General features: G+C 35.1%; 2 protein-coding genes across 3 annotated transcripts; both read right to left on the bottom strand.

The window, feature by feature from the left end:
* Positions 1-1,234: 1,234 nt before the first annotated feature.
* On the bottom strand, positions 1,235-10,432 carry LOC136824791 (mechanosensory protein 2-like). Of its 2 annotated transcripts, none has more exons than XM_067080770.1 (4): positions 9,953-10,432; positions 4,857-4,957; positions 2,400-2,894; positions 1,235-1,942 (listed from the first exon to the last, which is right to left on the bottom strand). In XM_067080770.1, the coding sequence occupies exons 1-4, from the start codon at positions 9,993-9,995 to the stop codon at positions 1,757-1,759; spliced, it is 825 nt and encodes a 274-aa protein (XP_066936871.1). In that variant the 5' UTR covers positions 9,996-10,432; the 3' UTR covers positions 1,235-1,756. The 2 variants fall into 2 exon arrangements, with proteins under 2 accessions (XP_066936871.1, XP_066936870.1); XM_067080769.1 differs by lacking the exon at positions 9,953-10,432 and adding an exon at positions 6,185-6,312.
* Positions 10,433-11,404: 972 nt separating this feature from the next.
* On the bottom strand, positions 11,405-17,840 carry LOC136824790 (putative uncharacterized protein DDB_G0287265). The gene is made up of 7 exons (XM_067080768.1): positions 17,232-17,840; positions 16,236-16,495; positions 15,631-15,769; positions 14,543-14,884; positions 14,106-14,229; positions 12,928-12,961; positions 11,405-12,759 (listed from the first exon to the last, which is right to left on the bottom strand). The coding sequence occupies exons 5-7, from the start codon at positions 14,125-14,127 to the stop codon at positions 11,601-11,603; spliced, it is 1,215 nt and encodes a 404-aa protein (XP_066936869.1). The 5' UTR covers positions 14,128-14,229; positions 14,543-14,884; positions 15,631-15,769; positions 16,236-16,495; positions 17,232-17,840; the 3' UTR covers positions 11,405-11,600.
* Between the last annotated feature and the right edge of the window lie 250 nt (positions 17,841-18,090).

The raw sequence follows: 18,090 nt of genomic DNA, 5'->3' as shown, positions 1-18,090 counted from the left end.
ATTCCCTCGTTACGCTACATTATTATGTTATGCTATGCTACATGATAGGAAACTTGGTGACAGAAGTCCGTTTTCTGAATCCGATTATTCCGATTGCCGTGATGAAGATGGCTTCAGAAACGGGCTAAGGCGTCAGGGCAGACATAGCACAATTTACTGTACTTGTATTCTATTTGGTTTATAACTCATAATAACTCGCTGTGTTTTACGTCTAAGGGCTTTTGGGGATTCTCATTTTTCACTCCATAAGATAAAAGATGCTTAAGAGATATAAAAAAATAACATTTTCTGAATAAGAATTTCATGATTGTTGTACCTTTATAACGTTAGAAGAAGGGTAGAAGGAGTAATGCATGTGTAATCTGACAAGAGTAAAGAGTTAGAGCCAGATTCTTTGGCTACCTTCGCATAGCTCAACTCATTACTTACTAGTTTGTTTGCCCTGTGTCATGTTGCTGTATACCATATCGGGGAAAACTTCGTCGGTGAAAAATATTCGTCACTTGCTGGTAGTTGGTAAACTCATTAAGGCCGGGGAATATTTTCGTCGGGGAAAAATATTCGTCACTTGGCCAAAATTTCGTCACTTTTCCCCGACGAAGTTTTCCCCGATAAGGTATCCGTTTTTGAAGAAGCAGTGCTTTGTCAATTCAAGTTCACTTTGGAAGAAACGACACTTTCTTGTACCAAATGTAAACATTGTTGAAAACATTCAACTACAGTGGACTCTCTCTAATTCGATCTTAATAGGTCCAAAAATTCTCATCGAATAAGAGAATAATTCGGATTACGGAGAGAAGTTTAAACCAATTAGCTCAAAATTACGCAAAGAAAAAACAAAATTATTAATATTCCCCGGATGATGACTGGCTTCTCCTTACCGAGGAATACTACCCTGAGTATCAAAGTTTTCAAAGAATATTAACCTCTAAAGACCAATAAAATAAATTTTATCGTGCATGTGTCAATTTAATCATTGTAGAAAGAATCAAAGATGAAGAGCAAATATTACCATATTCGCTATCACTGACTCTTTTTGAAAAGCATTGATGACATTTTGAGTTGTGTTTTCAACGACGGGAATAAAAATATCAACTCTTATCCAAGATCTTGGATGGTGTCATGGTTACTTTTCTCTGCGTTGATTGCGCGCTGAATAGAATCTCGATTGGTCGGCACAGGTCAATATATGATTTTGGCCTGCGATTCAGTATTAAGCAGTCTAGAAGTCGACTATAGTTAGAACCGTGATTTTGTTAATGTATAGTGCCTTCTCTTAAAAATAATTTTTATGCCTTCAATCTTACACTTTTCATATAATAATATGCTAAAACTATTTCTTTATTATACAATTTTACAATGTCAATCGGTAACGGGAAAATGATGTTTCTACAGTAAATATAAAGTAATAGGGGTTATTGGCGTGATATTTTTAGCGTAATTAACTATCTGGCATTATAAAGTTGCGGTAGCATTTGACCAAATGTTACAGTTTTGTTCTGAAAATTTGAAAATCGACAAACGAAGTTGTTTTAACGTCATAAAAACGTTATAAAGACGTCATGGACGATAGATTTCACGTTTTGCAATCGAAGGCTTTCATTAGAAGTTGTGAGTTCATAAACAATTCCATTCCGCCATATTTTGTTTATCAGTTGTCGAAAGTCTGTTGTTTTTTTTCCAAAGTTATTCAAGTAACTTATAAAGATAGTGCTTTAACGTAAATCAAAATCACAATTTTCTTGATTCTTCCTCTTTACGATAGTGCTTTATTTAACATGTCAATCGGTAGTGGGAAAATGATGGTTGAATTCTTTTCAGCTGAGATGGTTTGTAAGGTTTGAAGATATCTGAGTTGTAAAGCTTGTGGTGATTCCTGGATGACTTCGGCAGCTTCCTTCAAAGCTTTCGCTGCATTCATCTCTCCTTCAGCGGCAATGACCTGGAAAATAGATTGAATCAATATTATATTTAACTAGTCAAGTAATCTGAAAATTTTGGATAGTTTATTTCACGGGATCTACAGCCAGATGGCTAAAGAGCTGAGCGGGATATTAGAATATAGCAGGAATTTGAGCGGGAATACTTCATTTGAGGTCCTTAAGTCCACTCAAACTTAAAGATCCATATTCAAAGATTTCAATGTTGAATATTTTAATCAAAATACCATGTGCAGCGATTAGCGAGAACCCTACAAATCGTTGGGAGTTGCTTATTTTCGTGGTTTATGACAGTTTGAAAGGTCCACTGAAGTCCCTGTTACCTCCTTTTTGATAAGCACACCCCTTACCACAGATCCAGAGGGCAGTGGATTTACCAACTGACGGTATGTGTGGCGAAAAAATTGACTTTTTAGACTGATATTTACGTAGACAAGATGACGTAAGATTTGAATATACCTTAGCTCTTGCTTCTCTTGACGCTTCAGCTTCAGCAGCCATGGCACGTTGTAATTGCTGTGGTAATCTTACATCCTTAACTTCAACACGTTCAACTTTCATCCCCCACGGATCAGTTGCCACATCCAGAATCCTTGCAATCGATTCTGAAATAGTTTCACGTTGCAATAATAAATCACTTAGGTTTTTAGTACCAAGCTCATTTCTCAATGTTGTCTGTGCAAGCAATTTTGTTGATCTGTGAGCATCTTCAACATTGACTACAGACCATACTGGATTTGAGATTCTGAAATAGACAACAGCATCTACAGCGACAGTGACACTATCCTTGGTTAGAATCTCTTGAGGAGGAACATCAAATGAAATGACACGGAGATCCACCTTCATGTAAGTGTCAATGCATGGTAGTACGAAAAAGATACCAGGGCCTTTGGCTTCACCAGCTAACAAACGACCAAGTCTGAAGATAACAGCTCGTTCATATTCTTGTACAATCTTAGAGGAAAAAAATAAGGTATGATACATTTTTAACAACCAAGGTAGTGTGAGGAAATACACGTAAAATTGTAGGCATTTTAGATCTAGGAAAGGCTATATGTATGGAAAAATTGACTTCAAAAACCCTTTCTGATTCCAAAGTGACACTTAATTGGTTAGGTTTTGAAAAAATATAAAATACTTGCAAATTCAGAAATCTATGATTTCGCCCAATTGGAAGATATTTCATCCCCATTGATATTACTTTCATAAGACCTTTATCATTCAAATAGGATGACTACGACCACTGACCCTGGACAAAGCTATACTCGTCATTTTTGATCGGAGTTTTTTTTAAAGTCGTACCCGTAAAGAAGCCACTGCCGTGTCAAAAATTAACGTCTAACGGAGCTACATCATCTAAAGTATTCGATTAAAAAGTGCATCTAACGCTCTCGATGTATTTACACCGCTATTAAGTAGTAGCTCTCTACTACGTGGATTAAGGTCATAGATTTATAAAGCCCGAAGGGTTAGATGTCGCGCTTTGGCTGAAAAGTGTGCCGTGGTTAGGTAGGAAATCCTACCTAGGTCACGTGACATTACAATGAAATTTCAGTGCTTGACCAATCAGAAGCTTCGCGGGTTTTTGAAAACAATAGCAACAATATTTTTTGCGATATTCAATTTTTTTGCCTGTGATGCCTTAAAGTGTGCCCTTCGGGCTTTATAAATCTGTGATTAGGGTGCCACTTTCGAAAAAAAATTCCGGTCAAAGATTTTACTTGGCACGGATTAAGAAACCTTTTCCAGGGTATATAAAGATGAGTGATCATGGATGACCTAAAGAGTAGATTTTGGTTAACTATAAAGAAATAGTTCAAGAATGGGATGCTCACGATAGGGTGGGGGGTAACTATAATTTTGATTGACAGAAAATCGAGACAATCGGCGCTATATGGATTTTAATACACTTTTTCAGAAATCTCATTTTTTGAAAATACGACTGCAGGTGGAAAATTCCAATAAATAGTATATTTTTCAATGAAATTTTCAAGATCTGTTTTGACCCAGGCGTACGAACGATGGGAAATTCTTCTTCAATCTATTGCATTTGAAGGGCAACTTCTCCTGACAACAAAATATTCTAAGGCTTATGAAAAATCAGTTAGGGGTCTGTTGTCTATGCAAGATTGTTCTTGCTGGGTCCTCTGGAAAACAAAACTATTTTACACAGAGTTTCTTTATGAGTGAATCAATTATATAAATTTCAATTTTCTTCCAAAATGAAAAAGAAAAAAATATTTGAAAAATAAAAATTTAGTAAATTGAATTATAGTCGTTTTGAAAAATCAAAATAGGATTGGAAAATTTTCATGATTACGAGAATTATCAACTGACGACTTATTCTTTTTGAAAATTTAGACAAATGTTAAGGAAATTTATGATTAACAACTGACTGTTAAATCAAACAGTTTTGCCTCACAAAGTTTATTAATTTGATTAACTAGACTCATAAGCTTACACCTTAACTCAGAAATCAAGGATAATTCAAGCTCTCCTCTTAATCGATAGAGACTCGTTGCTCTAATCACAAGTCATTCAAAAAGATTTGTGAAGATTTTTTTCCGGTTGGGTTGTACTAGATTCGGGATATCCTGGACCTGACTCAAAGAGAAATCATTTCTCTCAAAATAAGTTTTTCCCTAGTTTCTGTCACCCCGTAACCAAAAATTTGTTTTATATATATAATTATTGACAATTCCAAAAATCCAACCTAGAAACTTTTTGGAATAAAGCAGCCCAAATTCCGTCTTTGACAAAGGACCAAATTTCAAAAACCCCATTTAAATTTTTGTTGAAATATATCCCTCACGTTCGAAAAATGGGCCGATGCTATTACTCCCACAACCTTGAAACCCAAGAAAGTCATTTTCTTTAGCTCCTTAGAAAAACACAGCATTTAATGAAAAGACTTACCTTAATACAGAAGAACAGTGATATTGGGAAAGTACAAATAACAAGGAGCATGGCCGCTAGTGTCAACAACCAGGTACAAAGTCCAAGTCCTTCGTCACGATCTAAAGAAAATGATAGTCTATGAATCGATTAGCGTAATCTAAGTCCCCGAATAAAAGATGAGGGGTCCGATTTTTATAGTATAATAAACTGGGAGGAACTTATTGCCGGGGGTTCTGAAATCGTACCTCTAAAATCCCCCAAATGAGGTAAATATATACTAAAACCCGACAATTTTGAGCAGCTCAGAACGGGAGAGGGTCTTTAAGAATGAGGGGGTCTGGGGACATTTATTCGGGACCTTAAAGTATTTCCTCTATTAAGCACCCCCTCAAATGAGCACCGTTGAAAAGAGCACCGTTAGTTAGGACATTCCACATTCTTTGATAAGAGCTGCTCTCTGAACAATGTCGTACCTAAACCCCACCTAAACCTTAAAAATCTTAAAACCACGGTAACGTTGTTTTATAGGAAATGTGGTACCTTATCGGGAAAAAAAATGTCGGGGGAAAGGGACGAAAATTTTGAGGTGTTGACGAAATCTTTCGCCGACGAAATATTTTCCGACATCTTATCACCTGACCAAAACTTGGACCCGATTTTTTATCACCGACCAAAACATTTACCTAAAATTTTATACCGCAAAAAAAAAACCCTAACTGAATAAAACTCCGACATTTCTTTCCCCGATAAGGTATCTGTAACTAGCACAGGCCCGGTGGAAGGGAGACTGGAGAGACTTCAGCCTCCCAACTTTTGAGCAAATGAGGTTTTCTCTCAAATTCCTAGCAAATCTTATCTCATTTTGAGCCTCCCCACTTTCAATGGTTGTTCCACCAGGTCTGTAGCATAAGAAGTCATCCGATTTAAGGAGAAATCCAGTAAAAGAAATGCTGAAAATGTAAAATTATTCTAGCAGGAAACCAGAAAAAATGATTTAAGTTATAGGATGATTTCGTGTTATAGAAGATTTAATGAGTAAGCAATACAAATTAAAGAAAATAAATTTCGAATATCAAATTCGTCAACATAATGATTAAATCTCTATTTGCAGACTGACGACAAATGATTTATAATTCGAATCTCCTGATCTTTAAATTCATATCCTTAAATTCAACACACGTTGCGCAAATTGAAAGTTACTCCCATAATGGTGGAAGTTAAGGCTGGTCAAAAAGGACCGCAAAATTGGCTCAAGTGTTCTTAACATTCGCGAGATAAAATCGATATGTATTTTGTCCTAGTCCTAGAAATCTAAAAAAATGTCAAGATTCAAAAAAGTTTCTAACCCTGAGTTGAAACTAGGAAAGTGGCAAATTCATGTCTGCTGTTTTCTTCTTTCTTCACCGACATAACTGCTCAATACGATGAGAGAGAGAACTTTGTGAGATGAAAAAATTGAAAATATATCACTCAAACAACAAGAATTTTTGGCAGAAAATCTTTCATGAAAATGCAAATCTCTGTCTAAGAGTTATAAAAAATTAACAAAAAAATTGCGGTCTATGTCTTTCATCAATACTTTTTCTAGTTTGAAAATAAAAGTGACAAGTTTTCGATTTCGTTTTATATGAAGAAATATTCTTCAATTTTTTGTTGTAGAATGAAAGTAAAAATTTTCTTTCAAAACATAACCACAGTAGATTATTTGGTAAAGCTTCTTAAAGTTTCGGGACGGTCATAGTATCGTCTTTTAGACTTTCCAATCGTTTGTTTTCAAGACAGACAACCAAGAGCGTCTTCATCAAGTTTTGAAAAACATTTTCAATGAATGCTGTGAATTGTTTTTAAATATTTTTTGCTTTCAGATAAAAGTTCTATAGTGACATATTTTGAAACAATTTTGACGTTGTTTAAGCTTTCGTGCTGGGTGAACTCAATTTTTAAAGAAACACATCAGATCACATTGGGAGTACAAGTTCAACGTATTGACGGCTTGCATAAAAGACAGCAAGCTGTTTTACAACGTTCATTCCATTGTAATGAACAAGTTTAAAATTGTGCATAAAAAAATAAAAATTATTCTTGTTTTCAAAATAATTTTTTTTGCAAAAATATACAAGTGAAAATATAAAAAAAAAGATGTTAAAAGGGGGTAGAAAAATAAAGTCAATCTCTGGGAAGTCGATGTTAAAGTTTATAAAACAAATTAATTGAAATACTAAAAACCAAATCAAAAGTTGGAAGCAGAGAAAATTAGTAAAAATTAAGTACTGTGAAATATTGAAGCTTTCAATTGACCTTAGGATAGGACCTTAGAAGCTTCTTAAAAACTGTGTATAGTATTTTCAACGTCCAAATATACCACCTTTGAAAATCTCAAAATGATTGCTTTTTAATCAAGATTGAAAAACTTTTTTTTCCCTGATGAACCTGATGGTTCTTCATCAAGAAATTAACCCCCCTTCCCAGGTCTTTATCTTTTAGCAAAAATATATTCAAAGTATTTAGCTTTAGAACCAAATATGTGTAATCAAGAATTTTCTTGATAATATCAAATTTATTTCCCAAAATATCAAATATTTATTCTCCGAGGTCAACTTTTCTTCAATGTTATATAATGTTCATAATGTCCATATGATTGGGTACTTGAGACCCCGGGGGTCATTTAAGCTTAATTGGATACGGGGGAAGTCCCACTGGTCATCAGAATTATTTTTTTCAAGCTCTGAAAATGTCTGACAGGTTTGCAAAGTCACTAAATTTTTAAATTTACATCTGACAGAGTCAACCTTTCCAAATTCCGTCTTTCATTTGGTCGAGCCTTTTCCTGACAATTTTGCTAAAAATCGGATGCTGATATGGTCAAATTTCGAGCTCCAGTGACACCTTCCCAGTACAATCAGCTAGAGGAATCAAGACAGTAGGGTGAGTATTAATGCGTTAATACTCAAAAATGATCTGTATCAACGACAAAAATCAATTTTATTCAGTATGGTAATTTAGCGAACTGAAAATAACCATAATCATTCAAAGATCGAGAAATCCAATGAAACAAAGTGGAAGTACTGAAATCGCAATTCTCGTCCGAGCTTTAAAACTTAAAATTCTGAAAAACATCAAAATACCCAAAATTGTCAATGTATTTCGGCGGTGATTGTAGATCCCAAATGTTTGTAAAGAATGGTTTATGTCCAGTTCCAGCAAGCTATTTTTCAGTGTAAAGAGGAGGTTTCGTTGATTGGAAACTAGAGAAAGGAGTAATAAACACCATCCAACGTTTTATCTTTCATTCTCTGTCTTGTGCGCATGCAGTTCTAGCAGCGATGTTAGCAGTTTAAAAAATGATTTTAAACGACTTCAAGCAAACTATACAAAATTATTAGAAAGATTAAAACTTTCTTCCACCTATTGCATACTCCACGCTCCAGGTAAATGTGGTTCATGTACTTGTAAATTTAACGGCGTCTTAAAAAATGCATAGCCAGCATAAAAAATAAGTTAAATTGCAGAATAGGTTGAAAATTAAGAAATCTTTCATACCATGATATAAAGTTCTAAAATTATATCCAAACTATTATCGCTGTAAAATCCTGAGATAAAAATAAAGAAAAACCAGATAAAAAAAACTGACATATAGAAATTATTCTTCAACGATTCTACTAAGTAAAACCTCTAAATTTTACTGGCTGTGATTTTTTTCAAAGTTGGGAAACTCTTAGCTTAAGTTTGCTGTGGAGGCAAGTACATACTTATCCTCTTACTCGAGTTGTTGACAAGTGGATGGTCTCCTTAGATCACTGAGACAAGGTAGTTCGCATTTGAATAACTACAATTCTTAAATATGATTTTATGTATTTTTAGACCTGCTGGAAAAGGAAAAGCCATGAAACTCCAATACCTTTTTATCTATTGATAGGAGGAGATATAGATTTGCTTTCGTTTCGAATGCATTTCCCTTAAGGGGGGGGTTCAGGGGGTACCCAATTCCGCAATTCCGCCAAATTTTTCTCCAATTTCCGTCAAACCGTCTTAAATTGAACCAGAATTCCGTCACCGAAAATTCCTTTGAAATTCAATATTTTTGTCGAAAATTCCGCAAATTTTGAATATTTTTTACTAATTCCGAAATTCCGCAAATTATTTTTTGCTAAATTCCGTTTTTCCGCACTAAAATTGTCTAATTTTCCGTCTCCGTCAGAGAACCCAATTTCCGTAATTCCGTCTAAATTTTCGCCAAATTCCGCCACTCCGTCCGAAAAAAGGGCCGATTCCGCTCCTCCGCCAACCATGAAACCCCCCCTTAAGGTTCTGAGTATCAGAAGTTCGTCAGCAACGTATAGAGCTGACTCTTTCTACCTCGATTAAAAAGGAACGAAAGTTTTCTTCGAATGATTTGGATCAGGCAAAGGTATTTTCATATGACTATCCAGGTGCAGGGACCAATGTTTTACAGTACAACTTTCGCCATTTCGAAGTCGAATGGGAAGTCTAATTTATTCGAATTACAGAGAGATTCGAGCTATAGAAAGCATTTTAGGGTTTTCCTTTTATAGGGACTGAAAATTAGTTTAAATATTATAGAAAGATTTGAATAATAGTAATAATAATAATAAAAGTTCGAATTGGCGATGTCCACTGTTAGTTCGAGTTATATAATAAAATAGTTACTCTAATGGGATAAACTTTCGCGGGGATTAAATTTCGCTTATTTTGCAGTTTTGAAATGGAAATTTGGAAGGGCCTCATCCGCGAAATTAAATACCCGCAAAAATTTTGAAATTTCTTTCAGTTTCTTCGATCCGCAAAAATTTAAATTTATATCGTCGTTTTTTCGTCCCACAAATCAGACTACTCAAACCACGCTTTAAAGAAAATCTCTTCGTTGATTTTTGAATTTTCGCACACCACCATATCAAAGTTTTGTTTGGTACCCCTATTTTCAAAATTTGATTACAAAATTAGATTTAATCATCATCCGCGAAATTAAGTCCCTGCAAAATTTTTGAATTTCGCAGATAGGCCCATCTGCCAAAGTTAATCCCCTGAAAGTTTATCCCATTAAAGTAACCGGGACCTAACTTAACCCCTGGGAGAGTGAAGAAACTGTAACTGACCTCTATTGGTGTCAATCTTAATATCGACATTGTTATGATTCATCTCCAGTAACTCTGTAGATTCTTTACTTGCACTGCATGTACTACCACCCGACGGTGACACTGGAGGCGGATGGCGGCTATTATTTAACGCCAGCTTCTCTGTAGTCTGCCAAATCAGCTGAAAGTCCAAAGTTTCCAAACTACCGTTGACAAAATGACTCAAGTTGAATAGGGGCTGATTATCATCAACCACCTCACTAAAAAAAGCGCAAACGAATTTATTTTGTACAATTTTAGAGATTGTAATATCATCAATTTTTCTTTGTCCAGTATAGCAAAAGAAACCAAAAGATCTGAAATGAATAAGGGTCACAAAAACCAGCTTCCTTTTTCTTCATTCGTTTAATTTCTTTTGTGATGCTTTTTTAGGGTGAAAATTGAACGAAAAAATACGTCCCAGTTCCCACTATAAAGATCATGTTTAGTGTTCAATAAAACATTAGAATTTATTTATTTTTTTCACTCCCTTATTTTTATAATATATATTACAATCAATAAGATTGAGAAAACGAAATGGAAAAATTGTTTTCTGGGGTGTAGAATAACAGATCTTCCTTTTTTTCTTCGAAAAACACAGATCCCAAAAATTCTTCTAAACTCTCAAAATGAAAAGATTTTTTCCTCAAAATGGTAGACAAAGGTGTTAACAAAAACACCTGCCACTTATCAAACGAAAAGATTTATAATGATTGATGTTTTTAATTACAAGAAAAAAATTCCAATTACAAATATTTCAGTATTAAAAAAACTTCAAAAAATGAAATATATCGTTCTACGATAATCTTTAAATATATTTTGTCTGATTCAAAATCTCAAACTCAAAATCACATCGAAGAAATATATTAGTAATTCTATTAATTGCGTGATATTGAAAGTCACGTCCTCCAGCTATTATAGCGAGTTTATGTATGCTATATCCATTGATGGTTAAATCTTAACTGCCTGAGGACGACAGTAAATTAACATTTATATAAATCAAAATCCCAAATTTTTTCTATCACTCATTTGCCCTTTCAAAATACTCGCAATTGTTTCATTACACGACAGCTAGCCTTAGTCATCCATCCTTGATTGCAAAAATCAAAACTCCAAATGTTTTCCATCAAAGGGGGGGGGGTTTGTAGGGGTTCGAAATACCGTTTTGCCGTCAAATTTTTTGCTGAATCCCGGAATCCCGAAAATTGAAAAAAATAACAACACCGTCACACCGGTTTGTACAGGTTCAAATACCGGCATAATGACAAAAAATAAGGCCAAATACCGTCACTGTCTGATTTTAAAATACCGTTTTCCCGTCTTTTTTTTCGTCAAATCCCGTAATACCGTACTAAAAAAGGGCCAATCCCATCACACCGTAAAAGTACAACCCCCCCCCCATCAAAGGGTAGATACAAAAACTCAAAATTGTTTCATTACACGACAACTAGCCTTAGTTACCCTACCCGTATAAAACACCTGCATTCAATTCATACTAGATCGATGGTATCAACATTCATAGACATCAATATAACGTTTGATGAATGTCTGAACAACGTTGTCACGCATCCAGCTATTTTGCCCATCCACCTATTTTGTCCGCTATTTAAATAATCGATTCTATTAAGTTTTATTCGACATCTTTGGGAGAAACTTCATACAAATCATCATCTTCTGGGTCCTCGAGGTCGACGTAAAGCTCTTCTTTTTTTCTTTCCATTGAACCAAGCAATGTCTTGCTGCCCTCGTCAGATGAAAACTCATGTACTGGGGATATTTTTCCAATTTTGTCTGCATTATTCAATTCGTTATTTTTGTTACCAACATCATCATCCTCGTCAATGCTGTCATATTCAAAGTTTTCATTATCTCCATCAATTCCAGCTAAAGAGATTTCGTAATGTTTGTTAGCTCCATTATTATGATCCTCATTGTCGTCATTATCTCCCTCATTTTCATCTAAACTGATCTCGTAGTGTTTGTTATCTGCATCATTTTCATTCGTACTGATATTACCAATAGCATTCTTATCATCTTCTTCATTTTCAGCTAAAGTGATCTCATAATGTTTATCACCATTACCATTGTCAATCCCACCAATGGTACCTTCGTTATCTCCGCTATAATTAATCACAGGGGATAAGGGGATAGTGTTGGGGTCGTCCACTTTATGATAGATAGGATTTATTAACCCGTTATAATCGTTTGGAGGTTTTATTTCTGGACGATCATTTATCCTGGTATTTTTTATGTCTAGATCAAGACGATTGTAAGGATGTGAATCGTTAGGATCTTCTGGCGCAAGTGATTCATGATTTTTTGGAGTTTCTTCTTCACCAATACAATTGTAGGGATGTGAAGTCGTTGATTCGTCTATCATTTGATTTTTGCAGTCATCTGGTCTCACTTGTTGGTCACATTGAGGAGGAGTTTCCTTGGTTTTTTGGATTTGGTCAGTATCTGAAGACTGGTTCTCTAGTTCTTTTACCATGTTATAAAGGTCTGGTGGATCCATATAGATGGGTTCATTTGGTGCTACTCCCTCGGGTTCGTTGATGTATGACTCTTGAAATGTTCCTACATCTCTTGGTTCTAATCTTTCGTTTATAGATGGTCGAGGTGACACTTTTCCTTGGTTATTTATAATTGAGTTTCCTGGCTCCATTTTGGGATCCTGATTTGCAAATAGACTTCCTCTAGGGAGGATTATTTTTGGAGCATGCCCGTTTTGCGTCGTGATATTGTTATTTTGAGTACCATTTTGGTTGACTCGACCCTCCATGGCGTATCTAAGATAAAAGCACGAGACAAAATATGATTTTCTTGATTAATTATCGAGAGTAATCTTGCTAGTTTTAAACAAGCCCTAGAACGACATATTTTATCCCGCTAAACGTTCAAGATGTCGATGAAATAATGAGTCAGAAATAAATCAAAGCAAATTTGTTTGGACTTACTTAACGGTGCCATCTTTATTTTTCCTATGCCAACCTAAATAGAAATATTTAGAATTTAAATCAAAAATCAAAATTACACGTTTTTTTTTTGTTTTTCTTCTGAAAAACACACTTTTAAGAAATATGAGGCTCAGAATGCCTAAAAACTAAGAAACATCTAAGAAACATGCTGAGGATGAGAATAAGAAAATAACATTTTTTAATTTGGTTTTTTAAGAACCTTCCAATCAAGGCAAAGCTCCAGAAAAATACTTACAAAACAGTTAGAAACACTTGAGAAAATCAATATAGAAGATAGGAAAGGGGGGGGGGGGGTTTCAGGGGGTACCCGATTCCGCAATTCCGTCAATTTTTTCTCCAATTTCCGTCAAACCGTCTTAAATTGAACCAAAATTCCGTCACCGAAAATTCCTTTGAAATTCAATATTTTTGTCGAAAATTCCGCAAATTTTGAATATATTTTACCAATTCCGAAATTCCGCAAATTTTTTTGCTAAATTCCGTTTTTCCGCACTAAAATTATCTAATTTTCCGTCTCCGTCAGAGAACCCAATTTCCGTAATTCCGTCTAAATTTTCGCCAAATTCCGCCACTCCGTCCGAAAAAAGGGCCGATTCCGCTCCTCCGCCAACCATGAAACCCCCCCAGGAAAGTACCGTAGATTAGTCTATTGTATTATCGACATGCGTCTTTTAGGCTCGACAAAGTTTAGAAACATGTAAGAAACATTTAAGGCTCAAAAGGTCGATTTCTTAAGAAACATTGAGGCTGCTTGGCAAAACTAGTCTCAAAATACTAGTCTAAAAAAAATTAATGACGTCTTATACTGACTGACGATTTTACAAAAGGAGTACAATCCAGGGAAATGAGCTTGGGAAGTTTCAACATATTCTAGATTGTGTTCCTAGTTCCAGCGAATCACCAAAATTTGTCAGTGTCAACGTGATACCCACGTGATATATGCCCAGGGGGCACTCAAGGTAAATGACCTACCATACGTGCGGCACTTAAGGGTATACTTTCCAAGGTTCCCAAGGTGAACATTGTAAGGGTCGAAATCAGCAAAGATGAGAAAAATTGCACCTCTAAGGGTGTAAAATTTCGAAAATCTGACCATATTTTGTCTGAAATTGGTCAAAAGTTTTCTTTGCACTGTAAGGGTCCGAAAAAAAACTCACAATGTTTCTTTCTGAAGAGCATGATAGCAATAATGATCACGACGATAAGTATTGAAGCACCGATTGCGATACCGATGGAAATTGCTTGCTTTTTGGATGTAGATGTGTCTTTTCCTACCGGCTCCTAAAACAAAGGGGAGAGAGTTGGTTGGATTAAGAATGGTCGGGGTACACCTTTGATTATCTTCTAGTCGCAGTATCTTTGTTCTAGTATCTATGTGCCTAACGAATTTAAAAATAAGAGTAGGAATATGTTGATGAGGATTTCAGATTCTATATAGATTTAAAGTTTGATGGAGACATCCCTGTGTCACAGATCCGCTCAGCCCCACAGGGAAATTGACTTTGATTTATCCCAGCTTGAAGTTCAATTGAAACACTCCAAACCAATTCCACTCGAATTTGATTATCTTAGCTGAACTAGCTATATGACTTACCGCTGAAATGATCAGAGTACTATTTGATACTCCACTACTATTTGATATTAGTTGTTTTGCTGTTGTATTGATGTCTACTGTGGAAGATTCAAAGATATTTATGGTTTCGTTTATTTGTGGTGGTCTTGAGATTAGCGTTTCTGAACTTATCAGGCTGTGTTGTGGATGTTATGATATCTATGTTGGTGTTTTCAGAAGACGACACAATGATTCTTGTTGACGCATGCAAGGCTCTGGTAGGTTTGATTGTTGTTGATGATGATGTAACGTTTGGGTTCTTTGGTTGATATGTCGGTGGACATGTGGGTTCAGGAAAATTCTTGGAACTCTCTGATCTTGGTACTAAATGATGGGAGGGAATCAAAATGTGTTTACTGTGTGATATCTTTTGAATAATATACCAACAAAACCAAAAAATCTTTCTAGATTTAGAATAAAAATTATAGAAATGGTGTACATTTCAGCAGGATTTGATTAATGATATCGCTACTCGACGTCAATCATTTTACAATACATGCTGTTTACCTTTGAAAAAAATGATGAACCTTGTCGAATTTTTTAATTCTGATCAAAGATTTCGCCAGTTTTTAGGGTTGATAAAGCTCATTGGTTAGATGTAGACTCGTTCATTTTTGAAGCGGTGAGTGGCGCTAAGCTAGTCCTTCATGATCTTGTGATTAATGAAATTTTCACTACTTTATTGATAACGACCAAAATATGTATGTATACGTTTTATATAAGGTTGGTTTTTACACTCGTACACCCCTGTGTCACAGACCCGCTGGAGCCCAAGCCCCACTGGAAAATTTAGTAAAGTTTTCGTCCCCGGTGGGAAAAATACCCTAGAATTTCAGCCCCACTGAGAAATTGACTTCGATTTCATCCCCCTTCGAAATTCATTGTTTAGAAATTGCACTCCAAAACCATCCCAGCTGGATTTTTTAACCTTGGGACAATATAATTTTTATTTCCATTGAGATGTCAATCGAAATTTTTATCCCTGCTGTAGGAAAAAGTTTCACTGAGGCTGTGAGACAGGGGTGCCAATATGTAACCTCTTTTGACAAATTAAAGAATGAACTTCTTACCGATGATACTTTCTGATATCTTTACCACCAATATTCCTTCTAATTCCGAGATTTTGTAAATATTATTATCCAAAGTACATCTCAACATCAGATTGAGTATTTTTCCAAAATAATTGTTCTCGATAATGTCTTGAGATGCCTAAAATAACAATAATATTAAAAGTCTTCCGATGTCACGTGTGAGACATGAGTACCAAGGACGTCAAAATTCTTAAATGGGTTTAAAAGAAAGAATAGCACATACTTTAAGGGCAGAAACTTTCTGCCCTTAAAGTACTTTGTACCAGAGTCTATCTCAGGTAACGTAACGTACGGCAATGAATTTTTAAACTTCTCACCAGGTCTGTTTACAGTCAAATTAGAACACACTTCTTCTAAAAAAGCGCTACAGTATAACAAACGAGATTTTGTTCTAATCAAATTCTTTATAAAACTTGGGTTACATGTTTTCATAATTTTTTTGTTCTGGATTTGTAATTTTATAGAAAATTCAAAACCAAACTTTTCCCTTAGTTTCCCGTAGTTGGTATTTAGAATTTCCTCCTTCTCGTTTTTCTGACAATAGAAACAGACCAACGATCAAGCCAAATTCAGCCCAAAATTACCATTAAAGCCAAAAGGTTTTTTCCATCCTTTTCAAAAGCTTCAAATTTGAAATCAGCCATGGTTCTGCCATCAAAAATGGGTTCACCATTATCAAAGAATGATTTATCGTGAATTATTTCACATGATTTCACAATGGTGTCTTGGCTACATTCGTCTCCAGGTGTTGGGCAAAAGAAAATTTGTTTGTGTCTCTCGATAAGTTCTTCAATACTGAAACCCCACACCAAACGATAATGACCCAATCGAAAGTTGCCGCACACTGAAAGATAACATATATGTCATATATCTAGTTTACGAGGATGATTGATAAGCAATTAATGTACTTTATCCCTTCCGAACTAAAATATCAACCCTGTGTCGCAGCCTCACTGAAAAGTTCGACTAAAATATCCTGAATTTAGCCCCACTGGGAATCGCCCAATATAATTTTATTCCCATTTTCCAGTGTAATGGGGTGCCACTGGGTCTGTGACACGTGGGTATGTGAAAAAGTAAAACATCTCGCTGGTATTTTTGACCTGAAAACGAAAACTTTTTTCCACATTGTTATTTCAGTTAGAAGTTTTCATCTCCACTGGTAGAAAGATTTCCACCGGATCACTGAGACTGAGACAGAGGTCTTAACAAAGTTATAAGCAAGAATATTAAGTGATTTGATTACCTCTATACATTTTACAGTCGTTAGACAAAATTAGGAATAACACGTACCTAATCTCTTAGTGTTAACAACATTTAGGCTGAATTCGGAAAAAATAAGAACCATCGTATGAACATAATAACCGCATTAAAAAGACTAGCCAAATTTTCATAGAAATTTTCGCAGTACTTGTAATTCTTAATAAATTTGTTGAGGACTGATTTTTGTAACCAAGTGGAATTTTGTATATTTGAGTGAATTAATTTTTGAAAAACGTCAATAAGACTACTAAGCTCTGTCACTGAGACAGGGTGTGTATGGAAAGAAACATTCAAAAAATGAAAGAAGAATATCTTACGTGCATCTACACTATCCATACAACCATGTGACAAAATGAACGTCTTCAAACTTCCATCACACAGACATTTACATTGTTTCTGATCAATAGTGTTTATCTCTCCGTGATACTTAGCGCATGCGTCAGGTGGACAAGTATCACCTGTCTCTGGTGTAAGTTCAAAGTCATCCGCTGGGAAACGATTCCGTGTGATTTTGCTGACTCGTAAACAAATAATTTGATGTTGAATTGCAACGAGTAGAATAAAGTAAACAATCAAGTGCACCATGTTGTTAAGACAATTCCTGCTTATTTCTATGAAATCCAACTACAACCTTGCTTACTTTCTTCTAAGAAATATATTTTTCTGTTCTATACACGCTTTTCTTGCATTGATATCAAAGATAAACAGAATTTTTCACGACGACAATTTTCCAATTCAATTTTGTTTTGGTTTCATCATTAATACACACAAAAACTACTTTTTACACGTAGATCTTTATGATAGCCAAGATTTAGATCAAATTCTTTTCTTCTGACAAGTTTGATCATGCAAAAATGTAGTCATTTCCCCCTTATTTGTTGATAATATAAACGTAATTTCTCAGAATTTGTTTTTTCTCCTCAACTATGTTAGAGAGATAATTATACTGCTAGATAAAGATCTGGTTCAAAAGCAGAGGCAATATTGATTTTAACGAAAATGATAAAACGTTTATACTACAGTCTGATTTTTAAGTCAATTTCACAAATCTTGTTAATGATACCACAAAAATTGGCTCCTATTTTCAGTATCGCTCTTTCGGAATGTTAGAAATGTTTGTAAATCTATCGAAACCATTGAATTAAGCATTAATTAAACTAATATATGGTAATTGGT

This window comes from Clytia hemisphaerica, unplaced genomic scaffold (assembly GCF_902728285.1).
Source record: "Clytia hemisphaerica strain Z4C2 unplaced genomic scaffold, Clytia hemisphaerica genome assembly, whole genome shotgun sequence".
Lineage (NCBI taxonomy): Eukaryota > Metazoa > Cnidaria > Hydrozoa > Leptothecata > Clytiidae > Clytia > Clytia hemisphaerica.
Note: the sequence above shows the minus strand (reverse complement) of the source record. Positions and strands in the feature narration are given on the sequence as shown.

What these genes read in the sequence shown, in the direction of transcription:
- LOC136824791 (XM_067080769.1), bottom strand. Translation starts at nt 6,248, where the DNA reads ATGTCGGTGAAGAAAGAAGAAAACAGCAGACATGAATTTGCCACTTTC. An exon ending in TTTCCTAGTTTCAACTCAGG is followed by an intron (nt 4,958 to 6,184) that starts GTTAGAAACTTT and finishes CATTTTCTTTAG; the next exon opens with ATCGTGACGAAGGACTTGGA. An exon ending in CAAGAGAAGCAAGAGCTAAG is followed by an intron (nt 1,943 to 2,399) that starts GTATATTCAAAT and finishes TCTATTTTCCAG; the next exon opens with GTCATTGCCGCTGAAGGAGA.
- LOC136824790 (XM_067080768.1), bottom strand. Translation starts at nt 14,127, where the DNA reads ATGCTCTTCAGAAAGAAACATT. An exon ending in GCTCTTCAGAAAGAAACATT is followed by an intron (nt 12,962 to 14,105) that starts GTGAGTTTTTTT and finishes ATTTCTATTTAG; the next exon opens with GTTGGCATAGGAAAAATAAA. An exon ending in AATAAAGATGGCACCGTTAA is followed by an intron (nt 12,760 to 12,927) that starts GTAAGTCCAAAC and finishes CTTTTATCTTAG; the next exon opens with ATACGCCATGGAGGGTCGAG.